At 42.9% G+C, this 24,129-nt stretch overlaps 1 protein-coding gene across 11 annotated transcripts in view; it reads right to left on the bottom strand.

The window, feature by feature from the left end:
* The window catches only part of cobl (cordon-bleu WH2 repeat protein), a 41,905-nt gene extending 19,073 nt beyond the window's left edge, over positions 1-22,832 (bottom strand). For 4 of the 11 annotated variants that reach the window (XM_078094099.1, XM_078094100.1, XM_078094104.1 and 1 more), the window contains exons 1-9: positions 22,699-22,832; positions 22,365-22,481; positions 12,743-12,937; positions 10,757-10,967; positions 8,839-9,067; positions 8,039-8,083; positions 7,255-7,343; positions 6,878-6,949; positions 2,402-2,584 (exon numbers count right to left, since the gene is read on the bottom strand). In XM_078094099.1, the coding sequence (XP_077950225.1) occupies positions 2,402-2,584; positions 6,878-6,949; positions 7,255-7,343; positions 8,039-8,083; positions 8,839-9,067; positions 10,757-10,967; positions 12,743-12,937; positions 22,365-22,393 (1,053 nt within the window). In that variant the 5' untranslated portion in view covers positions 22,394-22,481; positions 22,699-22,832. Of the gene's footprint in view, positions 1-2,401; positions 2,585-6,877; positions 6,950-7,254; positions 7,344-8,038; positions 8,084-8,838; positions 9,068-10,756; positions 10,968-12,742; positions 12,938-13,991; positions 14,146-22,364; positions 22,482-22,698 lie in introns of those variants that run through there. The other 7 variants (XM_078094102.1, XM_078094107.1, XM_078094106.1 and 4 more) reach the window with 6 other exon arrangements.
* Positions 22,833-24,129: the final 1,297 nt, after the last annotated feature.

Below are 24,129 nucleotides of genomic sequence, written 5' to 3'. Positions count from 1 at the left end.
GTACTGTATAAACACCAGGGATGTTAATAGATTAATCAAACATAACTAATTAATCGCACATTTTGAAATTCATTCATCTCAATTAATGGCAATTAATGAATGTTTGTTTTTCTTCTAAAGACTGAATCCTAAATCTTGTTTTTCAGACACTGTTGTTTAATTGTTAATGTTATTTTAAAAACAAAACTACAGCAAAACTATTCCACCGGGTGGAACTAGCGACTATCCCTGTTGTCCTTGTGGACTTTCGCACGCATTGTCCATAATTTAATGGCTGTGTTTGAAGTGCCAACAATCTTTCCACATTTGGTCCCTTTGCCACTCACTTCACCCCCCTTCTGTTTGACACGTGGAGTAATTCCTCTGCTGTTCTCCGCTGTATGTCGCGCCTGTTTTATTTTACTTCCAATACAAAAAGCTCTCTCCATCTTGATGTAACTGACCGCAGCTAGCAGCCGATTCACTTGCGCAGTAAACTTCCGATTCGAAAGTGAACAAACGTACGTTAACTCCGTTAACATAATTTGTTGCATTAATCTCAGCCATATTAATTGCATAATGTGTTTATGTTACATTACGGGTAATTTAGCTGACGTTTTTATCCAAAAAGACTTCCATTGCATTTTTAACACATGGCTTTACACATTTTTGCCTGGCGAGCAATTAGGGGTTAGGTGTCTTGCTCAAGGAGACTTTGACATGGGACATGGAGCAGCCGGGAGTCAAACCACCAACCTTGCTGTTTGCAGCACACCCTCGCTACTCCATGCGCCACCATCGACCCATGTTGACAGCCCTAATATACACACTCACAAACATAACATACCAGGACGTTAACCTCATCCAATCTACTCAAGTATTTCAGTAAATTCATCTTAAGCCCACATGAAAAGAAAGCGAGTGAAGGAGAACGACCCAGAGCCAAATCTTCTAAGCAGCAAACAATCTAAAATCGGTCAGTTGTGATCCACAGCCAACCATAAAGAGATTTTCTGACTATGTTTACTATGACTGCCACTATTCTCTGTATACCCAAAGACCATTTGTAGGAAAGTATTTAGCTTCATTATAAAAATGTCATCACCCACACGGCTTATATTATAATGTCAATGTCGATTACTGTGTCTTGTAACTAAGTCACTATTAGTTGACCACCTAGCTTGTTCGGCTCAGAGGGAGACCCCAAAGAAGGACAGGCATAATGAAAAGCTCCTCTGCTATAATATTTCTAATCGGCTTGAGAGAATGTAAATGTGATACAATTGATTTGACTCAGGTAATTGTTCCATATATCAGTCATGCGATGGTGTTGAATGCCAATGCCCCTGAGAAACCCATATATAATATATACAGTATATTACGTGTCACTTGTTGACTATATAAGGCAGAACTGTTGATTCTACCACTAGAACACCGCCTGTCTTAAATCTTTCGACCCGAGAAAACCGAGAGGCGGCACGGCACCGCGACCGTCTGGATTTTTATGAATATCCATGAGGCAGTCAGGGAGATGGAGCAATCTGCTATTAGACCAGTCATCAAGTCCTCAGATGACCTTTCCCAACTGTGAAGCCACTCCTGTGACTCCCAGTGGTGTTTCAGTATTTCAGCTCTGGTGTCTCTCATCTGGTGGACAGATAAATGATCTGCACGTTTACAGTTTGCACTTCTAAAACAATCCCAGCAGCTATAAGGAACCTCTTAACAGAGTCCTGGTGCACTGCAAAAAGAAAATACCAGACATATCTAATTCAGCTCATAGGAATACCATTAGGAAGGACACAATTTACACTTTATTCATACTTGAAATGGTTCACTGGTAGCTCAATAAACTTACTCTACCATCATCAAGTGGTACTGGAACACTTTTAGATTTAGATTAAAGATAGCCTAGGAATTTATGATCTGTTTGTTTTTGTGGCATTATTTAATTTCTGTCTACTTATTGGGAACAAAAGAAGTTGTGAATGAGATCATCCAAGCTTGTGTTTGCACTTTCATTGATTTTCTCATCACAAATTCCACAAAATGATTTCTGCTCCTCCACTCTGCACCCACTTTGGTTAATTGAGCTAAAGAGAACAATACCATGCCGTCGTGAGAACAAAATCTCCTGTCCATAACATCGACAACACTTCTCAAATAAAAAAACAAAGGTTATTATCGCACGGAGGGAGGAAGGATGTTGCTTGCTAAAAAACACTTCCCAGCATGCTGCCATAACACTGTAGCGAGACAGCAGGGAGCCGTTTCCTTAATGCAGACGAAACAGGTCAGTGTGACCTTGGACCCCAAGAGGAGAGGAAAGAAAGAAATAATCCACAAAGGCTCTGTTGGTAGCAGGCATCATTTGATCAACGAGTCTAACGCTTGCTGACACACAGCCCTTAAATCTCCTCACCTCGTAGCCCCCAAAGCTACCGTGTCCCGTGGTGGCTGTTGTGGCTGCGGGTAGTGCTGGGGCCCTCCTCTTCTTGGCCTCAGCCTTGGGAGACATCCTCGATATGTTCATGACGGACTGAGACTGGCCCAAGGTGCTCGGTCGATCTTCTACGCTGAGGACCCCTGACGCGGTGGACAGACCCTGTGGGTGATGTGCAGATGCAGTAAACGTGTACATGATTTAAAGACACTTTGCTAAAAATCTCAAGTGGCTGAGGGACCTGACCACTGAGTTATAGGCGTTTACATTGCTCATGATATGTTTTTTTTCCACCAATAACTGAAATACCTTGAAAGATTCCCCTTAGTAATCTCTACCCCTCCAAAGGCTACTACTATAGCTTTTATTAAGATGTTAATCATATAATAACTTACTATGTCGTATAAATCAAAATAATCAACAAGAGAGACGTATGAGAAGCAGAACTGAAAACTGTCACATAATAAGATAGCATGCTAACTAACAAACGATTACTGACGGGGCTCAACTGCCTGGTAATGTTTATTTCAAGGGTTGATGTTATGGTTGAAAAAGACAGCTGTATCAAAGGCATTTATTTCATATGTAACTTTTAAACTGGCCTCAGAGGGAGATCCTCCTCAACTTATTTGTTGAGTGTATTCAAGTTGAAACAAAAATAAAAGACATGCATACATGAAATCCACCTTTCCTCCATTCTTCAGTCACAATTATTACAACCTTCGTTTAGTTTAAAGTGCAACCGCATTTTTGAGGGTGGCTGCTTTTGACCAAAGCATTGGAACAAAAAAACAAGAATGATTTTCAATAACTGATCAAAGAGAGCCCAAAGTGCTCTTGAAAATGTGAAACTCCCGTCGGCTCAGCTTGGTACAGAGCTTTGGCACGATGGGGGAACCATGACTCACACCCCCATGATCTAAGAAAAGAACCCTGTTTAAAAGCGGATTAATTGATGCGTTCAGACAATGCCTAGATACGGCATAAAAATCACAGCCAAAAGGGAACATGAAGTTCAGGTCATTAGATATAATTAGAGGTTAGAACATCATGCAGTTACGAGGGATGGGAAAAGGCCCTGAGTAAAACACCGGCAATAAATGGCAGCTTTTGTTTTTTACATTGGCAACATTTCACGTATGTACAAATGGGTTTGTATTATTTTGATTGTTGCAGCAAAAAATATTCCGCCGTAGTGTTACCTTCCGTGGGACTTAAAGAGATAGTGTCGTGAGACACGTATATATGTGTACTGCTTGTACTATTGAACGAAGTACAAAAGTACGGTGAAAATACAAAATATACAAACACTATGGTCATTGTGTTTGAAAAACGCACCGTGACTACAACGCTGAGTATATCTTTGATTGAGGAAAACTACATCAAAGCACATTAACTCGACTTAAACTTATAGCAGAAAAAAGAAAATGGCAAAGTGAAATTTAAAATGAAAGTATGTACTGTCAGTACTTTGCTATTCTGGGGAGGGGAGGTAGATGGCAGACGGGACGACAAATAAAAAAAGAAGGATCTTGGAGGACGTGATGGATTCATGTTATTTGAGCAGTTTGCTTTCAGCCTTCTGAAACATAGTTTTCAAAGCAGAACATTCACATGAACTCTGCCTGACTCCTTCACCTGCTCTCTTCTACTCCTTCCCTCTGGTAAACAATCTGAGATCTGTCAAAACAGTGAGGGAAAACGGGAGCTCTGACACACGTACCGCAGCATTTGGGGGGAACACAAATTCGCCGTATCCTCCTCCTAATCACAAAAGCGCTTGTGTTCAAATGAGTATGTCAAAATGATGCGACATTTCCCACATACGGTGTCTCTGTGTGGAATGCTTTTTAGCGCTTATATGACTCGTCCTGCTACAAACCACACACGCAAATGCAAAAATACTAATCACAGAGTGGATCAAACTTCAGCAGGGAGGAGACGTCCTCCTCTTAAGTGTATGAATGGAAACCCACAGCTGCTTTGTATATTAGGAAGACTTACAGGCTTAGCTAAATATATATATGATGGAGGAGGACAAGACAAGTTGTTTGAGGAACAACTCCTGACTGAGAAGCAACACTTCACTGCCCTCTATGTTTAAAAGTTGAAAGTCTGTTTCACCTCAGATGGGTGTGGTGAGAAGTGGGAACTTTTATTCTTGTGAGCACAGCCAACAGGGATTGCACGGTGTAAACGGTCCACTGGAAGTCATCGAGTTCTCCTGTTCAGTTACGTTTTAAACCCTTGCAGATAAACACATACAGCACAACGATGACCCAGACACGGTGAAGTGAATGAGTATGTATCAAATACGGGATCTGTCCTTTGATTTAGTGTCTACCAACATCTATCTTCTACATAGTCAACAGAGATACACAGTAAACTAAGTGAACTAAAAAACACAAACAAACAAGGACATTCTAATAATTGAGTTTGCTTCAGAATCATCACTGTTCCGTAACATGATGCTATCTAAACATGTTAAGAGCTCTAAGAAGCACATTCACACACACACACACACACACACACACACACGCACACACAGGAGTTTGGCCCCTAATGAACAATTATAGATAAGAGGCTGGGCTTTTAGTGCTAATGTAGCCAAGGTAGGGTAATCTGATACCTTTAAGCTGATAACACAGGGTCTATGTGTGTGTGTGTGTGTGTGTGTGTGTGTGTGTGTGTGTGTGTGTGTGTGTGTTTGTGTGCCCAAATGCATGTGTGTGGTCTGATAACAGTCACTGGCTGAAGGACAATCATATCAGAGAGAAACGGTGACTGAATATAAATATCAATTGATAGCAATTAGTTCCCATTGTCTTATACGCATCACTTTCATGCAGCCTAATCCATCCTCCACTTCGGTATTTCTCTTTTGTTGTCTTCTTTGTTATTGGTTTCAAAAGGAGAATGTGTCAACAGAGGTATCTGATGAAGAAAATGAATAAGAGAATAAGGGAGCCCCGAAAGGAAGCTTAGACCTTACAGAACACTCGATGGTGATGGAGACGCAGAGAACAAAGAGGTGGACGGGCGGAGCGATCCTTTCAGGCGCTTTGTGCTCGCTCAGAGAAGAGAAGCAGAGTGAGGCGGGCAGTGTTCTTCCAGCTAATGCAATCAAACGCCATATTGATCTGAGGTGAGCCACAGATGGCTGCTGCTGACCTGAAGTTCATTGCTTCCAAATCAAATGAACGTGATTGAGTTCTGACAGATCGAGAGACGTTGGACGCGGTGTCTGAAACGGGGCTTTGGTTGAACATGGACGTAAACAGGAGTGAACATATTTTGGGGTTCTAACTCTCCTCAAAGCTGTTCAACTCAGTAATGTGGACCACTGTGTAGAATGGGTCCTTCTTGGTCCTTGAGCACAGCCTGTTCTCCCTCATAAATATCCAAACCTAACTTTTATTGACTAACCCTTTTATTGTTTTGTACTTATTTTTCTCGGAAAGAACATTACCAGGGATGTAAAACTACAGGCCGCCCCGTTTGCTCTTTGGACCTGAGAGTGCTAACACACTGCTGACTGATCTCCTGGAGACACTTGCTGCCCTCTGGAGGACGTAAGTGCACTTAACCGAAACCCCATAAACATTACACAGGGGCAATGAGCAAACCATTCGCAGGGCGTATCTGGCAAGATTGCCCTGGGCTTAAAGCAATATTTCAATCCAACATATTCCCATAAATGTGACTATTATGACTCTGTAGCTCACATGAACTATGCGGCTGCCATCTCTGGTGAAAAAAACAAACATTTAAAAGGTTGTTCCTGCCACATCAACTGATGCAATAATTAGCATTGTGGCTGCTAACAACACGGTGATGTGTATAAATGACTTAATAACAGAGAGAGAAAGCACAGCCCTGAAGTCTGAGCCTTCGGGATCATTCTTGTGAAGCTTTCGAGGCTCGTTCACTTTTCTGTTACTGAAAATAATTAGCTGACCAGCAAGGAAACTTTAATCGGAATACATTATTCAGAAAATATTAGGTGTTGATATGGGCATTGTCAACTAATACTAGTGCTCCCTACACTCACCCAGCTTGTGCCTCTTTGAGTGTTTCATTACAATCTGCCATCAAGTTGAATATGACAGGCTTGTATTATATTATTATAAAACATGTACATATACATTAAAGTATTAGTAGCGGTGAAAGAAAGGAACATAACAGGAACCCCCTAAACTGCCATAAAAGCCCTATTGACACTATTGACTTGTAACGCTAAGTACCAGTTTCTGAAATTTTGGTTGCAAGTGCAACAAAAGTGTAAAAGAAATGTTGAAATATTGATTCCTCCCTGTGTTAATGTTTGAGGTTCGTGCTATCTGTATCATATTATGCAGGCGTTCCTGTTATTCTGTCCACAGTATATGATTGGAATGCTTTAGATAAGAGTTACGGTGAGATCCCAATAAAAAAATTGTGTGTTACAGTACTCACATTAGATTGAGGGGCTGTTACTTGGATAACTTTATCATCACACTCATCCGTGTCCATAGATGTTGTGTCAGTCTGTGAAACGGAAGGCACAGCTAACAGCAAGCAGCATTCAAGTCTTCAGCAATGCGTTTAGTCTGGCGTGCACCACTCAAAGTAACTTTGTTATTCATTATAAAACGAGACGTATGCAAATGAGTCACTCCAAACCTAGTGGACCATCAGGTGCTGTTAGCTCCATCGAATGAATCATTGTGTATGTATGACCAGTCAACTGATAATGAAACACAATTACGTGGACTGCTAAAGGTAATATTCTTAAAAAGGGAGAAGAATACCAAAACTTGAACAAATTGCACCCACAGAGATCTGGAACTTACCCTGTTTTTTCTTCTGCTGAATTGAAAGATACCCAAGAGACCTTTCTTCTCTGCTCTGTTCAAACTATTAGTACTGGAGCTGAAGGAGTCTATGAAAAGTAAAAGAGGAAGAAGAGGGGGATCAAGGGAGGAGTTGCCCATGAATCATAAAAGTGACTCATAAAGCACAGCAAATCACGTTGAGTCTGAAAAAAGCTCTGTGAGAAGTTTAGTAGAAATGAATGCCCAACGCTCACAGCATGCTTAGGTTAATTACATAACAGCACATTTCAGAGACAGTAGGATACTATGATAATATTATAATCTATACATTTGCGTTACTTTGTGTCCTTACTCCGTATGTCTTATAAATGTTTTAAAACATGTCAGAATGGTCTACATACTACATTTGTATTCACAAAGAACTGAGCAGAATAATCTTCCGTGTCCTCAGCAGGGGGCGCTAAAGCTTTATTTTTGTCTTCGCAGTCCACAAAGCGGCATGTAAGAATGTCTCATGATAACACTGTTGACTCGAGGACCGGGACGCAGTGTAAACTATGAACTGGAAACACAGAACTATACGTCAACTCGTCTTATAGATAAATCATTTCCAATAAAACAGCATAGATGATGTCAAAACAAGTGTCAACATTACAATGACATTAAACCCAAAATGATTTATTTCAGGCTACGGAGCAGACATGCATGTCCAACGCATAAAAAAGCAGGGTTAATAAGCAAGCAGCTGCACATTGGGTTATACGTAAACTCTAAGGCAGGCGTGACTTATCATGACTTATACCTGAGTAGTTAAGAGTTGGAGCGGAAGCCCTTTTATGCTGGAAAACTGGAAAACATAACAGGCTTTAAAAACACTTGCAGTAATTTATTAGATAACTGACCAGCGTAGAAATAAAGAATGAATCTGTTATATTCACACTTTTGCAGCACCACTGGCAGGGTCGAACCACTGACGCAAACTGATAAACAGGTTCCACATCCTTAAATGGTGATAATAAAAGGCTAAATACCAGATTATGACCATTGTGTAATAGCATTTGACCATAAACATTTCGTAATGTTCAGAATGTTCACATCCATCATGACCATAAACCGAATATGGAAAGCAGTGGGTGTGGACTGTAAAAAAATATTTACTTGCTAGCCATGCCGTACGTCCGACGACAATGTGATTCTGGTTCTGTGGGTCATTGCATTGGAATCCAAGTAACTGATAATGGCAGAGATTGTATGACACCCATAGTTTGTTTAACCTACTAAGGACCAACAAGACTTTTATTCCCATTACCAAATTTGACCTTGTAAAATCCGTTTTACGGTGGCCAAAGCCAAACACTGTTGACACTAAAATCTATTCTCCTTGAGAAAAAATGGGATTTTCGTCCGTACTTACACATATGTAGATGGTAGGGATTCAGGCTCACGGCCACACCCTGGTTCTATACACTCCACCTCAGTCTAGGACTGTGTAGCGGCTATGTTGGTCGGGGGAGTGGAGGTTGATGAGCAAGCCATCGTTTGTGCTGACTTATGGTACCTAAACATAAGCTCTCATGACATGAGCAGGAGGGCAAGGTTTACCTAGACTCTGATTGTGTACGTAGAGCTCCTTGATCCCCAGCTCGGTCAGAGATCTGTCCAGCGGCAGCTCGTGGCGACTGATGCCGTCCTTCAGGAGAAGCACGTGTGCAGGCTCGAACTCGCACTTGTCACAGATGACTGGCACCAGAGCCTGTAGTGGTACAAACGGGTTGACTCGTACCACTGCCTTCTGGCTGCCGTGGTAGTTCACCATCAAACGCACAGTTTTCTGATGTGGAGAGGGAAAAAGGGGGGGGGGGGGGGGTAAATAGAGACATTAATGGCTAACAAACGGATGCAATAAAATGCTCATTAGAGATCACTATCAAAGACATTCTCCAATTCTGAAGTCACGTGACATTGATTTCATACAATTATGAAATGGGTTAGCTTTGATGGAAGAAATAAGACTAAACAAACAAGGCTCAATGACTTTAGGCAGTATAATGACAACATGCATCACAGTATCAACAAATATTTATTGAACATAATAACCAAAGAGCAGACAGCAGAGATAAACTGCTGTCTCGAGGTAATATAGAGTAAGAGTAAACATGCAATGTAGAACATGTGGGAAGGAGAGCAAGAAAGCAGGACATCCAAACACGTAATGACTCCTCAACAATCAGTAACTTCAGGTTAGACTTTGGTTGCTGACAGAAAAAAAGACTATTAAATAGTGTGCGTGTGTTCAGGTGGTCAAGTCTACACATTACATGGTGATCTATTATAGAGACGTGATGGGGATGGTTCACATCAGCATCTATACAAACACACTACTCAAGCGCCTGAAATATTCATAAAATGCTTCATCCTCAGCGGGCCTCTTCCAAGGTTAATAAAGTCCCTATAAGACCTTAGTTTCACAGTCAAAACTATCAAAAAAGTAGTCGGTGTTGTCGGGGGCATTTTTCTAAATATCCACAACAAGTGTGTAGTGCTGAAATCTTCTCCGGGTTTTGGTCCTCAGAGCGATAAACTAGCACAGGCAGGTCATCTCATCCAGTTGTGTGCTTATGCACCTGGATGGAGCTACAGTAGCAATCACGAGCTAATAGAAGCTTGCACCGCCAGGTGAGATGTTTACTCCGTAAGTGTGTTTTTAGTTGTTTTGCATGTTTTTGAAATGTCATTTCTAACATTTTGTCCAGGGCTTTTATATCAATTCTATTAGAATTACCTTTAAATGTCTTATCAGACTGAATTAATTGGGATAGACAGATAAAAGAGAGAAGTGGGATGACGGAGAGAAGGGTCTGAAACAGCGTCAGACTCTGGCCTGAGGCCGGGTCGGGTCAAAGGGAGAGAGAGCAGCCACGGAGCCCTGAGAAGGGCAGAGAAATAATGCATGGTAACTAAAGGTAAGGCACTCATCAAATATTCAAACTGTAGGAGGAGAGCAGAGGACAGACGGAGAAAAGGGGAGGAGCAAAGACACTAATGCTCAGGGGACATAGGTTACAGATAGCCAAGCGAGTCGTGAGAAGCGATGACACCGAGAGACAGGTGATCGAGACAAAAAAAAAGGAACACTTGAAAGACCAATGTATGAGGGAACTGACTCCGTTGCTTTGCCAGTGAATCCAACTCGGGTTCCTACCTTAGCATGCGCCCTTACAGGCTTCACTGGCCTTGCTTTCTGCCAGCCGTCAGAGGCGAAAGGCAGAGAGAGGAGGGATGGACATTACAGAGGGCTACAGCACTATCGTCTTATGCTTTTTCACTGCCATCCCAGGCTGCAATGAGCTACATTACAAAAAAAAACAGCTTAGACAGCTTTGTCTAGGGGGTAGTTTTCCTATTTCTTGTTGTCGTGTACGCTGGTATTGTTTAATCTGTATTCCCTTGTCGCCATATAAGATGTCACTGTGCCAAAAAGATCATACGCGTAACACCATCAAGCTCCACTGCTACTCACCTCTGGCACTTTGGGCGCCGGTCTGCGCACCACTCTGTCCTCCCAGACCTTCTCCTTGATGAGGACACAGGCCACGTCCAGGGAGCCCAGCGGAGCGTTGGGCTTGAACCCCAAAGAGTGTCCCTGGGGCGACAGCAGCTCCAGGGTGTGCAGTGCCGGATTCAGGTGGTGGCGGCTACACAACTCGACCAGCAGGTCCATCAGCGCCTTGCTGAGAGAGGGAGGAAGAGACAGAAAGTGAAAGAGAGGGTGTGGGGGGTGGACAGGGGGAGGGAGTTTGAACCAAAGGAGGAGATGGGGAGCGAGGGAGAAGGGGAGCGAGGCAGGAGGGAAGGAGGGGTTACAAAGCTTGACTTTGCAAAGGGAATAGTAATTACTTCATTACATCAAAAGCAGGGACACTAATGCACTCAGGAATTTGACCAATTGGTAGACAAAATACAAAGGACAAAATTGTAACCCCCCAGTCTATTTATACAGGCCTGCTGTAGATTAAATGCCCATTAATTAAAAATGTACTTAACCATTGTTGTGGAGGAGAATAAAAAACGTCCTAGAACAACAACAAAAGGCGGTCAATTAATCTGTGTGGTCTGTCTAGACATAAGCTCTGAAAAGAGCCTCGAAACAATAAAATGGCAGCGACAAAACATGCTGGCATAGAGAAATAACAACAAATTGGAGGGTATTTTTTGACATGACCATCAAGCCACGAGATGTGCTGCTTCGATGCCCTGTGTGTCCATGTGTGGTCGAGGGGGCCCTCAGCGCTACCTGTCAATCCCCGGATAAAGGAACCTAGAGACAGTCTCTAGGTTTCTAGGAGCAGTCGGATCAGATGACAGAACTGAGAGAGCTACCACTACAAAGGACGCCATTGACAATAACTAAAAGGACGACCAACACAGTGTGCTGCGTTACTATGTGCTCCTAAAGACCATCTCGTATCAATAAACAGTCACTCTCAAAGGGATTTGTCAAATGTATTTGAACATACGCTTGTCCCATGCTTATGTAGCAAAGCGTTGTTCATTCTTACTGTGCAGGAGTTGAACTGTACTCTGCATAATTTTATTCTACAATCCAGGTTGGGTTATGATACACAGATGGTTAAAGAGTTAAGACGGTATCCTGATTTCAATGTATTAATCAAAAATAAATCAATGATGATTCTTTGGAAGTTGTTACAGCAGGTGGATATTCAGGAAAAGCAAACCGTATACTAGAAAGATGCAACGTCAGTGTAAAACTATAATCACATCTGCACTTTACAGTATTAGCATCAATCCCACATTTCTCCCACAACAAACAGTAGATAAAGAATATGCAAATTTGATCTATAAACCGTTTAAAATTACATCGGACATGTATACTGTTTACTGCTTACACAGTAAATATTGTTGTCTTAAATTGCCCCGTTTGATTGCCAACTAATATTTGAGGGTTGTGCCGCTTAGTATCAGATATGTCTGACTCAGCTGCTGTATGTGTTTATGACACCTTTTCCTCTATCTTACCACCACATGACCTATCACAGCGTCAGGCATTGGTGTTGTTAAAAAGAGGATGTCATAATACATTGTACATTCCTTTTCCATAAAAGGATCTAGATTAAGGCTGCAATAGTAATAAAACTATATCAATTAGTTACTTTTACTAGGTAGCACATTGACATATACAGGCCAAATGATTGCATAAGTTCATCAAAAGAGAACGAGAATGTTGTTCTGAACTAAGGAGGCCTCCCTGATTTTACGCCCCAAATGAGAGAAGCTCATTAGGGACAGAGGGCACCAGCAGGACAGCCTTCCTCTGGCACAAAGCTTGTCCTGGGCCTGGGAATAGGACACTTGGACGAGGCCCCACTGGCACAGCAACCAAAACAGACGTGGGCCGCGGCTAACAAGTCCCAGGCCGCGTGTCTGGTCAGCAAACACTAAATTCCCAAAACACAGAGATTACGTTTGTGCTTGTGTGTCCTCTCACCTGCCGTCCTCAGTTACTGAAGTCTGGTTTCCCCGCGGCAGGGTCAGCTGTAAATCCACAGTGGGCCTCAGCATGTTCTCCTTGGTGTCCATGGCCGATGTCCCTCCCCCATCAGGACCAACGTTTCTAAATATGTGGCGTGGGGCGGGCAGAGGGGCCTGCGGCGGAGCCGGGGCACGTGCCTTCATTCTCCTCCTGGGACACAGACAGAATAATGTTAGAAGCTTTGCCATGATTGTAGTAGTTTTCTAGATTCTAGATTTTTTTTTCACGTGGGACTTTTAGTACTGTTTGTTTGAGAAATAAAAAAGGATATTTATTTAATGTGTTGTACAACCGTCACGACGTAATCAAGAAGGACGTGTTTTGGTGAAAGAAAAGGTCTTGATGAAGTCAAGTAAACAATGAATCATTGCTTTATTCATCTGGTGTAATATTTCCACATTCTGAGTCACTTTTATTGATTCATTTTTTTCATTCTTGTCTGTCTGACCAGTTTCGGTTGCTAAGCACAACAGGTTCACGGGTCCAACCCACTGCTGCCTGCTCAGCAGAGGCCTCCACGGGGACTTTGTTCTGTCTTTCTGTTTCCGTTTGTGGCACAACATTTCAATCCACTTTCTTTACTAAACAGTTCACAGATATGCTGAGCTGGTGGTTGTCAAGCTGATCCACCATTGAGCAGCTGCTTTTTGTTCCTAACACCACACCAAGCACCCGTACTTCAGAAAAATACTTACGGGTCAGTCTGCTTTTAAAAGAGCGTTAATTTAACAGGATCCCCTCATCCAACGAGTTGTATTACAACGAGTAATACTAAAATGTAGACATATGGTTGACTGTCATTGACTGAAGCCATCTCATCATATTAGAGTTTTAGCCCCCTAGTAAAAAAAACATCTTTGCAGTTAAGCAAAAATCTGGTTGTCTCAGGTGCACAGCAGGATTGATGGGCTGTGGACACTCTCTGGAATCTCTGTGAAAATTGCGAAACAACAGATGATGAAAACCACACGCGACTGTCCAACCTCAACTCCTGCGGGGGGAAGTGTGGCATGTGTCAATGACATGCGGGCGTCAAGATGCTGCTATCTGCCCACTGGGCTCAAATGTAAACTGCACTTGGCCTGACACACGCAGCTGATTAGACAGAAATCAAGCACTTCATTCTGCCAACAAAGAGCTTTTTACCGCACGCGTTTCGGTATATACACTAGCCCAAGATAACAAAAGAAAAACATCCACCCACCTCACGCGTTGTGTATGTCAGGCTGTTTAATGTAAATCCAGCTGCAGGGATGAGCCACAGTCTGAGAGAAATGTGCTTGTTAAATCCAGCTCTGTATTATCCAGTATCCTTCATGGTTCTCCTGCCCAGTGTGAAGAAGGCCAGGAGAGCACAGTGAGCGGACTCTAACCTGGCCCCGAGTTAACCATTAACAGCTACATCGGCTGTCATCTAACTCTCACCCACAGTCCCATGGTGTCATTGACTCATTGTAGGATGGGAGTGAAAGCTCTGACAGCGTTAATCATAATGGAGTCAAGAGACTATGAACACAATGCAGATCATTTCTAATCGCACAGCTGCAAGCTGCTCCGACTAAATAAATGCACCTGGAAATAAACAGAGAAGGAAGTGAGCAGCTGGGAGACCTGCAAACGGGAGAAATGTATTCTGAAAGGTAAACAGAACTGGGCTCTGTGAATCTGTGGGACTGGGACCAGGCCAAGCTGAACACAGTCAGCTAGTATCCTTCTCTCCCTTCAGCCTGCAGTCTCTCTCCCTCTCTCTCTCTCCCTCTCTCTCTCTAACATGCACAAAGACTCGTTTAGGAGAAGCCGCGCGTCTCCCACAGAGTAAGGATGAGCGGGCGCAAACAGAGAGAGAAAGGGTGAGGGAGTAAGGGAGGAAACCCTGCTCCGGCACAGGGGGGCAGTAAGTGCTGAGGTGCTACAGGGACAGAGTTACAAATGAGCTCTCACACACACACACACACACACACACACACACACACACACAGCTACTTATGGTAGAACCACTCTGATCTATTGGCTGGAATTTGGAGGCAGATAACTGGGAACATTTTCCTTTTGGACGGCGGCCGTTAACTTACTGGTCATGATGACGGTGGAGATATGATCGAGCGTGAGAGAAAAGCTTAAAGCTGCCATAGCTGATTAAAATAAAATGGGGCCGTATTTGATCAAATACAGACTCAGAGTAAACGAGATCTATAATCTCACCAAGTGTAACTTTTGCTCTTTGTCAACACGGCATAATCAATTATAACCTTACCTGTGAGGGTAGATTACGGCCTGTATGCAGCCTACGAGTCATCCTGTGTTGCCGTCTGTCTGGTTAACAGATTTGTGTCCGTGTGTGTGTGCAAGTGCATTTACAGAGGGTGCGTGTACGTACAGCTACCTCCTTCCTGATTCTCTCCCGATCAAGTCATTTGGGATAAATCAATCCTGGACGTGAGAGAAGGACCATGTCTGTCCAGGGAATAAGATAAATGTGATTATAAGACAAATTAAAACACTACTTGGAAGTAGTGTTACTTTGGAAAATGGGTCAGATGATTGCAGGGTGTGTGCAACAATAAAATGCCCCTCAAATTACCGGTTTGGCCAGAGCACTGTAGACACAGGGCTAAAGGGACTATAATGCAAATCCAAGAACGTCAGTCAGGTGACTGTTTGTTGACAAGCTTAATTACATAACACTGCTCAGACACTGGAGACGACCATGTCTGTGGTCATACCTGAAACGCAATGGTACAGAATGCTACCAATGAGAAAACAAGGTCCGCAGTGGAAATGAGTAAACCTACCAGCATTAACGCAGCAGACAGAACTACAGCAATGAAGTCAGAACGTCAATCAGAGAGACAAACAGGCAGACGTGTCCGGTGTCGGAGACATGGACATCCAGTCAGATGAAGGGTTTCTTTGGTGTGAGACAATAGGGTCTCTACAACAATGAGCCACTATCCTCTAATGAAGACAACCAATGTAGTAGACTGGTCAAAAACACAGCGCAGACTGACCTACATTGCTTATGACACGCTTTTTGCATTCTGAGAATGCAAACAACGGATGAAACCAAAGCTCTGAGGCACATGATCGATGAGTGTATGATGTGCACGTATGTGCAATGTTTGATTAATACAAACACTGCATAAGAATGTTTTTCTGCTGTACTGACATCAAGGTCAAAGGCTGGTTGTCTCCAACGCACACAAACGCAGGCTACGTTACAATACAGTACGCTACAACGTACCGTACCATATGTTGTGTCTCTGTTGCTCTATAACTTTACTTTAACTGCAGTTTGAGCAGTAAGCAGAAGGGCGGCTGTCAATAATAAGGTTGATCCCTGACCTCAGGTCCTAAAGTCTAACAGCCCTTGAGCAAGACATTGAAACTAGATGTTCAATAATACTAATGCACATCATTCTCAAAGAAATATGTGATTGGAGCTGTAGAAAATCAACCTCCATTTCAAAAGATTATGGCTCCATTTTGTAACACTGTTGACCAATTAGAGAGAACTTCAAAACTTTGAATATTTTGCCGACACATCAATAGAAACATGAACAAAGTAGGAATGTTGTATCCCTGAGCGCCACTTAATAATACCACACCCACTACTGGAGTGTTAACCTCCCACGATGCATTGGGAACAGTGTGAATGATACACATCCTGGACCCAGGAGTCACTCCCCTGACACTCACAGTCCTGATACCTTGCCAGCATTCCCCTCCGGTGTCACGGTGTGCCCATGGCAACCTATATTTATTTGACTGGACTGGGCGAGAGTGCAGACCTCAGTTTAGTAGCAGCTGTCGATTTGGGGGGAATGCACGCGGTGATCCAGAGAAAGAGAGGCAGAAATGAGCGGGAACAAAATCCTGGGGGAGTACAGAAAGGGAGCGGGGCGACTGCTTTGAGCGGCGTGTACTTTAATGTGAGTATCGGAGACATGTGAGCCCACCAAAACATTTGTTTACAGTTGCTAGGCACTGCTAATTCAACAAATGCCTTGTTGCTCATATTACCAACCATGTGGTTTATAAAAGTGGCTCAGTGACAATGACAGTCCGACCCTCTCTATCCACACAGAGGTGGTCCAGCACAGTCCTGCTGAGTCCATCCTTCCACACTAAGAGTTTTAACGTAACCCAACGTTTCAGCAGTGTGCTACATGTTTATGGCCTGGTCATTTTTATTATTAGCAATTTTCAAATATGTTCCCCAAAATATTTCTCATCAGATTTTTGGGTTAAATTTGAGTTAGCTAGTGCCAATTAAAATGACATAATCGCTTATCAGATGATCTCAATAAATGATTTAATTACAATATGATTCCATTGAAAGATAATCAAATATCATATTGAATTCATACACAGTGTTTGGTTCTGGCATTTAAAATAAAAATATACTACTCTTGGAATGGTTTAACCTGGTTTACCGGATTATGAAGTGAGGACTTCTTTACTAACTTGTACAACCAGGTTAGAGCTCAGCGAGTCCTGAGTCAGTAACAGCAAGATAAGAACCCAAGGGAGGTAAAAAAATAAGACAACACCACACCTCAGGTGCTTAATGAACGGTTACTCTTAGGGATCAATTAGGTTGCTCACACTCCTTCCAGTTATTTCAAGGTGATCCAACAGAGTATCTGTTTCACACCTAAAGCAGAGAAATCACTCCACCACGTCAGCTCCTCCTCGCATGACACATGTAGTCGTCTTGTCCTCTCGTGACCGGTGACACAGAGCCACGCTGCGGCAGTTTAATGCAAGACATAATTTAGAGACAACAATAATTCTCCCAAAATAGGAGCAGGAACAGAGGCGTGTCTCCTCTGTCTGACAGCTGGAAAAAAATACGGTCAATCTTTCCTCTGGAAATCGTACTTGACCGAGAAGTAAACCTACTCTCTCTTTAGCACGTCAGTCGTTTCAAGACATTTAGTCTGTCACATCTCCTCCAGATGTCCTTTGAGGGACTGTGGTGGATCAATGCATTGGCGTCTGGAAAAGGAGAGTTGTGTTTTCTTGGACATTCATAGAAAAATAAGTATTCTTAATATTTATTACATACTGTGTGAAAAAAAGATTAAATCTCCAAGTAATGACCCAATTCATTTTGCAGCGCATGTTGATCAGTTGATCAGTCGAGTTTGATCATCTCAAATCCACCACCCACAATGTCAAAGCAACATCCAAATGCTTTCCCAATGGATACATGTATTCTGATCGAATGACTGAGTCGCATGAGTGTTTAAAGAATACGTACGGTTTGTTATAAGCACAACAAGAAATGAGCACATGAGATGAACGCTTTGCACCAGCTGGGACAGCGGAGGAGGAACAGAGGGAAAGGGGAAAGAGCGATGAGGACGGCTGGCTGGTTGGTGAGAGGGACGACTGAGAGAATCTCAGGTGGCACGAAGCCCCGCGGGGCCGGAGAGCAACCAGAGGGGGGAATAGAAAAGGAGAGATGGGCGGAGTCCAACGTCAAAGAACAACGGAAGGAGTCGGAATGTAGAGGCAGAACGGCCGGAAATAATAATTAGTCTGTTCACTATTCCCTAAGCTGCGTGTTCAATTAGAGAGAGCTACTAGGGAAACGAGTAAAAGCCATTATGTTACAGATAAACAGCTTTAAAAACACTGCACGATGCCTTGATTGGAAGGAAAACATCGATATCATCTATATCTATAAATATTTTTTTTGCAGAAAAGGGCTACAAATACAGTTTAGCTAATGGGAAGACATTTGTAGCGCTCATTGATGCCATTTTCATAAATAGACCACGAGCAAAACCATGGCAACTTGCGCGATAGAAAGTGCACGGCTCCACCTCGGCCTTATCAGGCCATACCGCTGCTCTGGCAAGTCAGCTGGCCGCACACACAGAGACACACAAACACGCGCGTCTGCCTCTCTGACAAACCCGCATACCACGATGACTAACATATGACTGCAGGCCTCCTGAAATAAATCCGAGCCGCCCGTGACAGCTGCTTAACAGCACGCAGAGATGCACTCTAGAACAGAACCACCTTACAGGAGACACTTGAGACTGACACACAGCCATACAGACCAGCGGGGGGCGGCGGGGGGGGGGTCGGCCCACGTTTTCCTCCAGCGAGGAGGGAGGTTGGCAGATAGCAGAGAAAAAAGGTGAGACGCCGTATAGTGGGGAATAAGGTAGACAACCATCTAAAAATAGAGCCAGTCGAGATGTCTCGTATGTCTCCGATGTATCACGGGGCGGCTTGGGAGTAAATGTACTCAGCGCCGCTCTGATTTCCAAGGCGTCCCTACTTAACCACACTAGACCGCCACTAATACACAGGGTGTGTTGTTATAAAATGTGAGTGATTGAGCCACTTTAAGTGGTTAATTTAAAAACTACTTTGTCTTTAGAAATTGTTCATGGAACAAAGTACAACAATCATACACTTTACTAGTCTGTCTTATAGTATATTTAAGTATATTTCGACCATGCACTGACTCCTTATACAGTGTGCTTTTTGATCTAATGGATTCAGTGTGCACTTTGGTAAAGCTTCTATCTGCACAGAACGAGCTTGTGGAAGCAATGCATCCACACCCTCTCTATTTATAGCACGCGTGATAGAGATATAGCAGATATTACCAGATACATGGCAAAAAACCCGTAGCCTCAAGTGCTCTCTCCCTTGCCCGTTAAATTGAACCGATAAAAAAAAATAACCCTTTACCCCCAGATGTGAACCTCTAATCCAAAAGTGAGTACAGTATAGCCTTCCTTTGAGAGAGGAAAGCTGGAGCTCCCTTAGTCAGCAGGGCTGAGCTCGTGGCTGACCACAGGAGCCATAATCGTCTAATTGGGATTTCTTTGCGAAAAGAAAGGGTGGGGATCCTGTTTCTGCATCCGTCTCTAAATCTCCCAACATCTGAGTCACCCGGCTGGAAAAGGAACAGCCCCAAGCGATCGCGTTATCTTATCAAATACATCGTGTCTGCCTGGTAATACTGTAGGAGACGGTCTGGATTGACAGACACACATGGCATTCAAATACTTTCAACATTCAAAGGGTGAGTCTGACATTTCCGGCCAGTGGGCACAGCTTCACATCAATGAGCATGTACACTGCAGCTAGCAACTGCTGTGCAAACAGTACAGTTGGTAGGCAGTAATTACCTCTGGGTGTGTGCTGAGCTGAGGACAGTTATTTGTAATCCCGTGCTGTATTTATCTGTAAAAATATGCCAGCCTGGTCTTCCTGTGGGTACGTTTCAAAACTGAATAGAAGCAAAAAGTGACGGCAACACCAACACAAACACAAACGACGGATGGCGCTCAAATAAAATGTGCGACCTACCAGCAGTCAGGCAGGTGTCAGCACAGATTTGGGATGTTTTTAATTTGTTCTTACAGCAGCAAATGTGTTTCTCTACAAAAAACTGAACCATGTGACCAAAGTGCACTCGCACACAAGGTTGAGACGCCACACAGGCGTGTGTGTCCGGGAAAACAAACAGGGAAAAGACAAACACTCCATTAGGTTAAGTAGAATTCTAGTAGAGTTTTTTAGAGCGGTTACGTCTCATTCTCTTTCTGTTTACGTCTGTTGCTTCCTTATTGATTTAGCATTGGATGCTAAAATTACGAGCATTCAACAAAACCCAATTAATCAGAGGCTTCTGGACTAAAGCTCACTAAAGACACAAACAAGCATGCAGAAGTACTTAAACAGCTGGTCTGGACATAAAGCAGAGCAACATGGAGGATGCTGCAGACTTTAGGAAAAAGCAATAAAATAATCACCATACGTGATGCTTGGACTCACAGAAAGCAACAGAAATGTGATTAGGTTCAAGTCAGAGGCATTTTTTAAAAAAAAGGGGGGGGTTCAGGTAAAGTATTTTGACGACAATATTTGGAGGCAAGCGGCCAGGGCCACATTTGTGAGCAATACACTCACTAGGAGGAAGTTGCCTTTTGTTTTCCATGCTCAATGACAGGCTTATAATACTCACAGCGACTGAATTAAAGCTTCTTTTCCACCAGCTCACACTCGGGCTTCCCAAAACTAACACACTCACACATACACGCACACAACTCAGATTTCAACGTCTATGTACGAACGAAAACCACTTTCCTCCAAGCACGTCTCTTCCTCAGTCGTCAGGTGAATGACTATGATGTGTGTGTGTGTGTGTCTGCGAACATGTAGTTTTTATGAGCTGTGTGTCATAGAGACGGGGCTGTGTAGATACTCTCTGTGTGATGACGAAAGAGCGCCGTCAACACAAAGGCAGTTGTCATGGTAATTTATATGGTCAGAAATTTCACACACTGACTGGACAAAGGGGCATTTTGGGTCCACTGCCAGCGGACTCTGTGACCAGTTTACTTTGTTGTTTGACCAAAGAGCTCGAGTGTCTGAAATCACAGTATTTAAGAGTATCTGTTTCAGGGGACCTTTACTCGAAAGATCAGAGGAGAAATGGAGCGAACCTTCATTTACCTCATTAACACTGTGTGGAAGTGTTTCACACACTACTCCTGTTGCCACTGAAGAACGCCCATGTTTACTGTCTACCGCAGTGCTACAGTACGGATGGAGTAGTTCAGAGCGTCCCGAAGAGCTAGTGCACGATAGCTAAGAAGGTGTGAGTCAAAAGGACAGACAGACAATTTTTAAACAATAATTAGAAGGTAAACTTCAAGATTGATGAGGTCAGCGACTTGTGGCTCTATGGTGCCCAACTTTTATGAATAAACTACCAAGACCTCACAACTCTACCTTGATTTAGTTGTAAAACAATTCCATAAGTTTATTGCAATTTAAAAAATCGAATCTGTAATCCTTTTATCAGTGAGAACACGAAAACTGATGAATAAACTCAAACAAAGAGTTGCACAAGCCAAAAATTAACTTCAGCCACTTCATTTACAATTTACAAACCCTCAAATCTACTAAAAGCTGCAATGAACAAGTCAAATGTTCCAATGCACGTATGTTCCCCGTAGACAAAAAGAGCTGAATAAACATATCACAGCGGTGGAACAATTACACAGAGCTACAAGCACACTGCGGAGAGCCTACAGGTGGTGTTGGTGTTGTTGTTGTTGTTGTTGATGCCCGGGCCTCTCCACTAGAAAGCAGGTGCACAGTGAGCAGCAGTACAGTCAGTGCGTGCCGGGGACCCGCAGCATGCAAACAGGCAGCGGGGATCTGCTGGAAGGATCTGAATGAGCAAAGGCGGTTCTATGCAGTGTTTGTCACGGAGCAGCAGCTGCCGCATGAAGCCCCAAATGGCATAATTCCTCTGGTTTTATTGTGCTGAAGAAAACGCCTCATTGTTGGATATAAACTCGTATAATAAAACTAAAAAACAAAGAGCGTAAGCCAGGAATGGTGGTAAAAACCTCACATTATTTATAAATGAAAAACATTCGCTTAGATTTAATCCGTTTTAGAGGCAAAAACGTTAATTCATATTTTATTTTCACCGAGGCAAACTAAGATAAAGTAGTTTGTGATCACCGTCAGAAGAAGATTAGACGCGTTTCAGTCCTGAGTGTCTGTAAGGTTTGTCCCGAGGACTCACCCTGAGGGCGGTTTGGAGGACTCGGTCATCGCAGTGATTCCGATCCGAAGAGATGAACGCGAACCGGGCTGCGTGGTTCCGCTGCTGCTCCTAGACCCGCTGGATGTCCATTATCACCTGCGACGGAAGACACAACAAACTGACATTTATTCTGCTGACGGGGAGGGTTTCTAACAAAAATGTACCTCCAAAACAACATTTTGACAAGGACGAAACAACTTTGTATTTTCTATTGCCAACAAGTCCAACAGTGGGCAGAGATGACACGAGTCCACGCAAAAAAAACTAAGACACAATTCTCGATACAATGTTCAGTGTTTTAGGTCCAACTCACTCAAGTGAAACTGTCTCACTGAGTCATTATCTTGGACGGAGTTACTTGTCAAATCCACTTGTTATAATCTTCGCCGTGCCTGCGACTGACTTTCCCTCCAGCATCGTCACTACAATTTAATCACTGGATCAGACCTCCGGTGTGACTTTTCACAATAAGAGACTTATTTACCTCGAGCAGACTAGTCTGAACACGAAGGACACACAAAAAAATTAATTGTACACCACCGACACATTGGATACTACGTAACACAGCTGTGAGACAATATTTATATTCTATAATGTCATGAGTGTAAAATGAATCATGCAACGTGCATAATTAAATTAAATTAAATGCATTTGGGCTGTCTAAAACTTCCTTAACGACTGTCTTTTATTTTGAAGGCAAAGATCCGTCATTTCCTGTATTTTGCTGTTCTCTCTGTCTAACTTCTATGTTCAGTTCACCTTCGTCAGCAATTCTCACGTCAGTCATCCTCATTGGCATTCACTGCGCGCCAGCTGGAGCGCGGTGGCCCGAATGGAGATACAGAAACACAGTCGACACAACTACGTTTCAGGGCAGAAACTGTAGTGATTCACTTCGAAGTTAACAGACTTGGAAGTCGTTTTTTCTTGAAATATTATTAGTAATATATTTTGCAAACATCATCACCGTCATCACCTTTGTGGTTAGTTTACACAAGCTTTTTAGATAACAGCACACCTTAGTCATGATGTAGGCATTCGTTCATATCTCATGTAAATTCTATGATGAGAATTCAAATATTTTCTCCCAGCGTGCTTTGTGCTTTCGTGCTCATGCAACATCTCCGTGCAAAGCTGATGTATGATTCTTCACCACAAGAGGTCACCTATCGACCACTCTAACCCTTTCCTGCACACCATTCTTCTGCGAATCCTTCTGGTTTGGTGCTCCATATAGGGCTTGTTCATGGGATGTTATAATAAGGTCACAATAACTAGAAAATGGTCCGTGTACTTTTCGATAGTCCCATTTACCGTAAAAAACAGAACTTTTGAAAGTCTACTGCTAAAACCAGAAAACGAAAACACTCTTTTCTCGTTTTTAATCAAAAACGGGAGAATGGAAGTGGACAGCCGTTTTCTCGTTTTTCATTTAGAACCAAAAAACGAGACAAACTGACAACTTTTTACTCCGTTTATCCATTTGGGGGTTAAACGAAAATACGAAGCGGAGCCGCTAAACCGGAAGTACGTCAATTTTCACAGTAAGAATCAACGCAATGGGACGTTTATGATATAACTCCTTTTTTGCAGTGATGTAGTCACTACTGTTGCTAACACATCCCGTTGGACCAGGATTATCTGTTTATAATAATGAACGAACTTTTCTCCTAATGTTACCCTGGTAACCGTATGCACGGGCGGATTTCTATCATAAACGTTCCATTGCGTTGACTCTTACTGT

The sequence above is a fragment of the Gasterosteus aculeatus genome, chromosome 20 (genome assembly GCF_964276395.1).
Source record: "Gasterosteus aculeatus chromosome 20, fGasAcu3.hap1.1, whole genome shotgun sequence".
NCBI lineage: Eukaryota > Metazoa > Chordata > Actinopteri > Perciformes > Gasterosteidae > Gasterosteus > Gasterosteus aculeatus.
The sequence above is the reverse complement of the archived record's forward strand: the minus strand, read 5'-3'. Positions and strand labels throughout refer to the sequence as shown.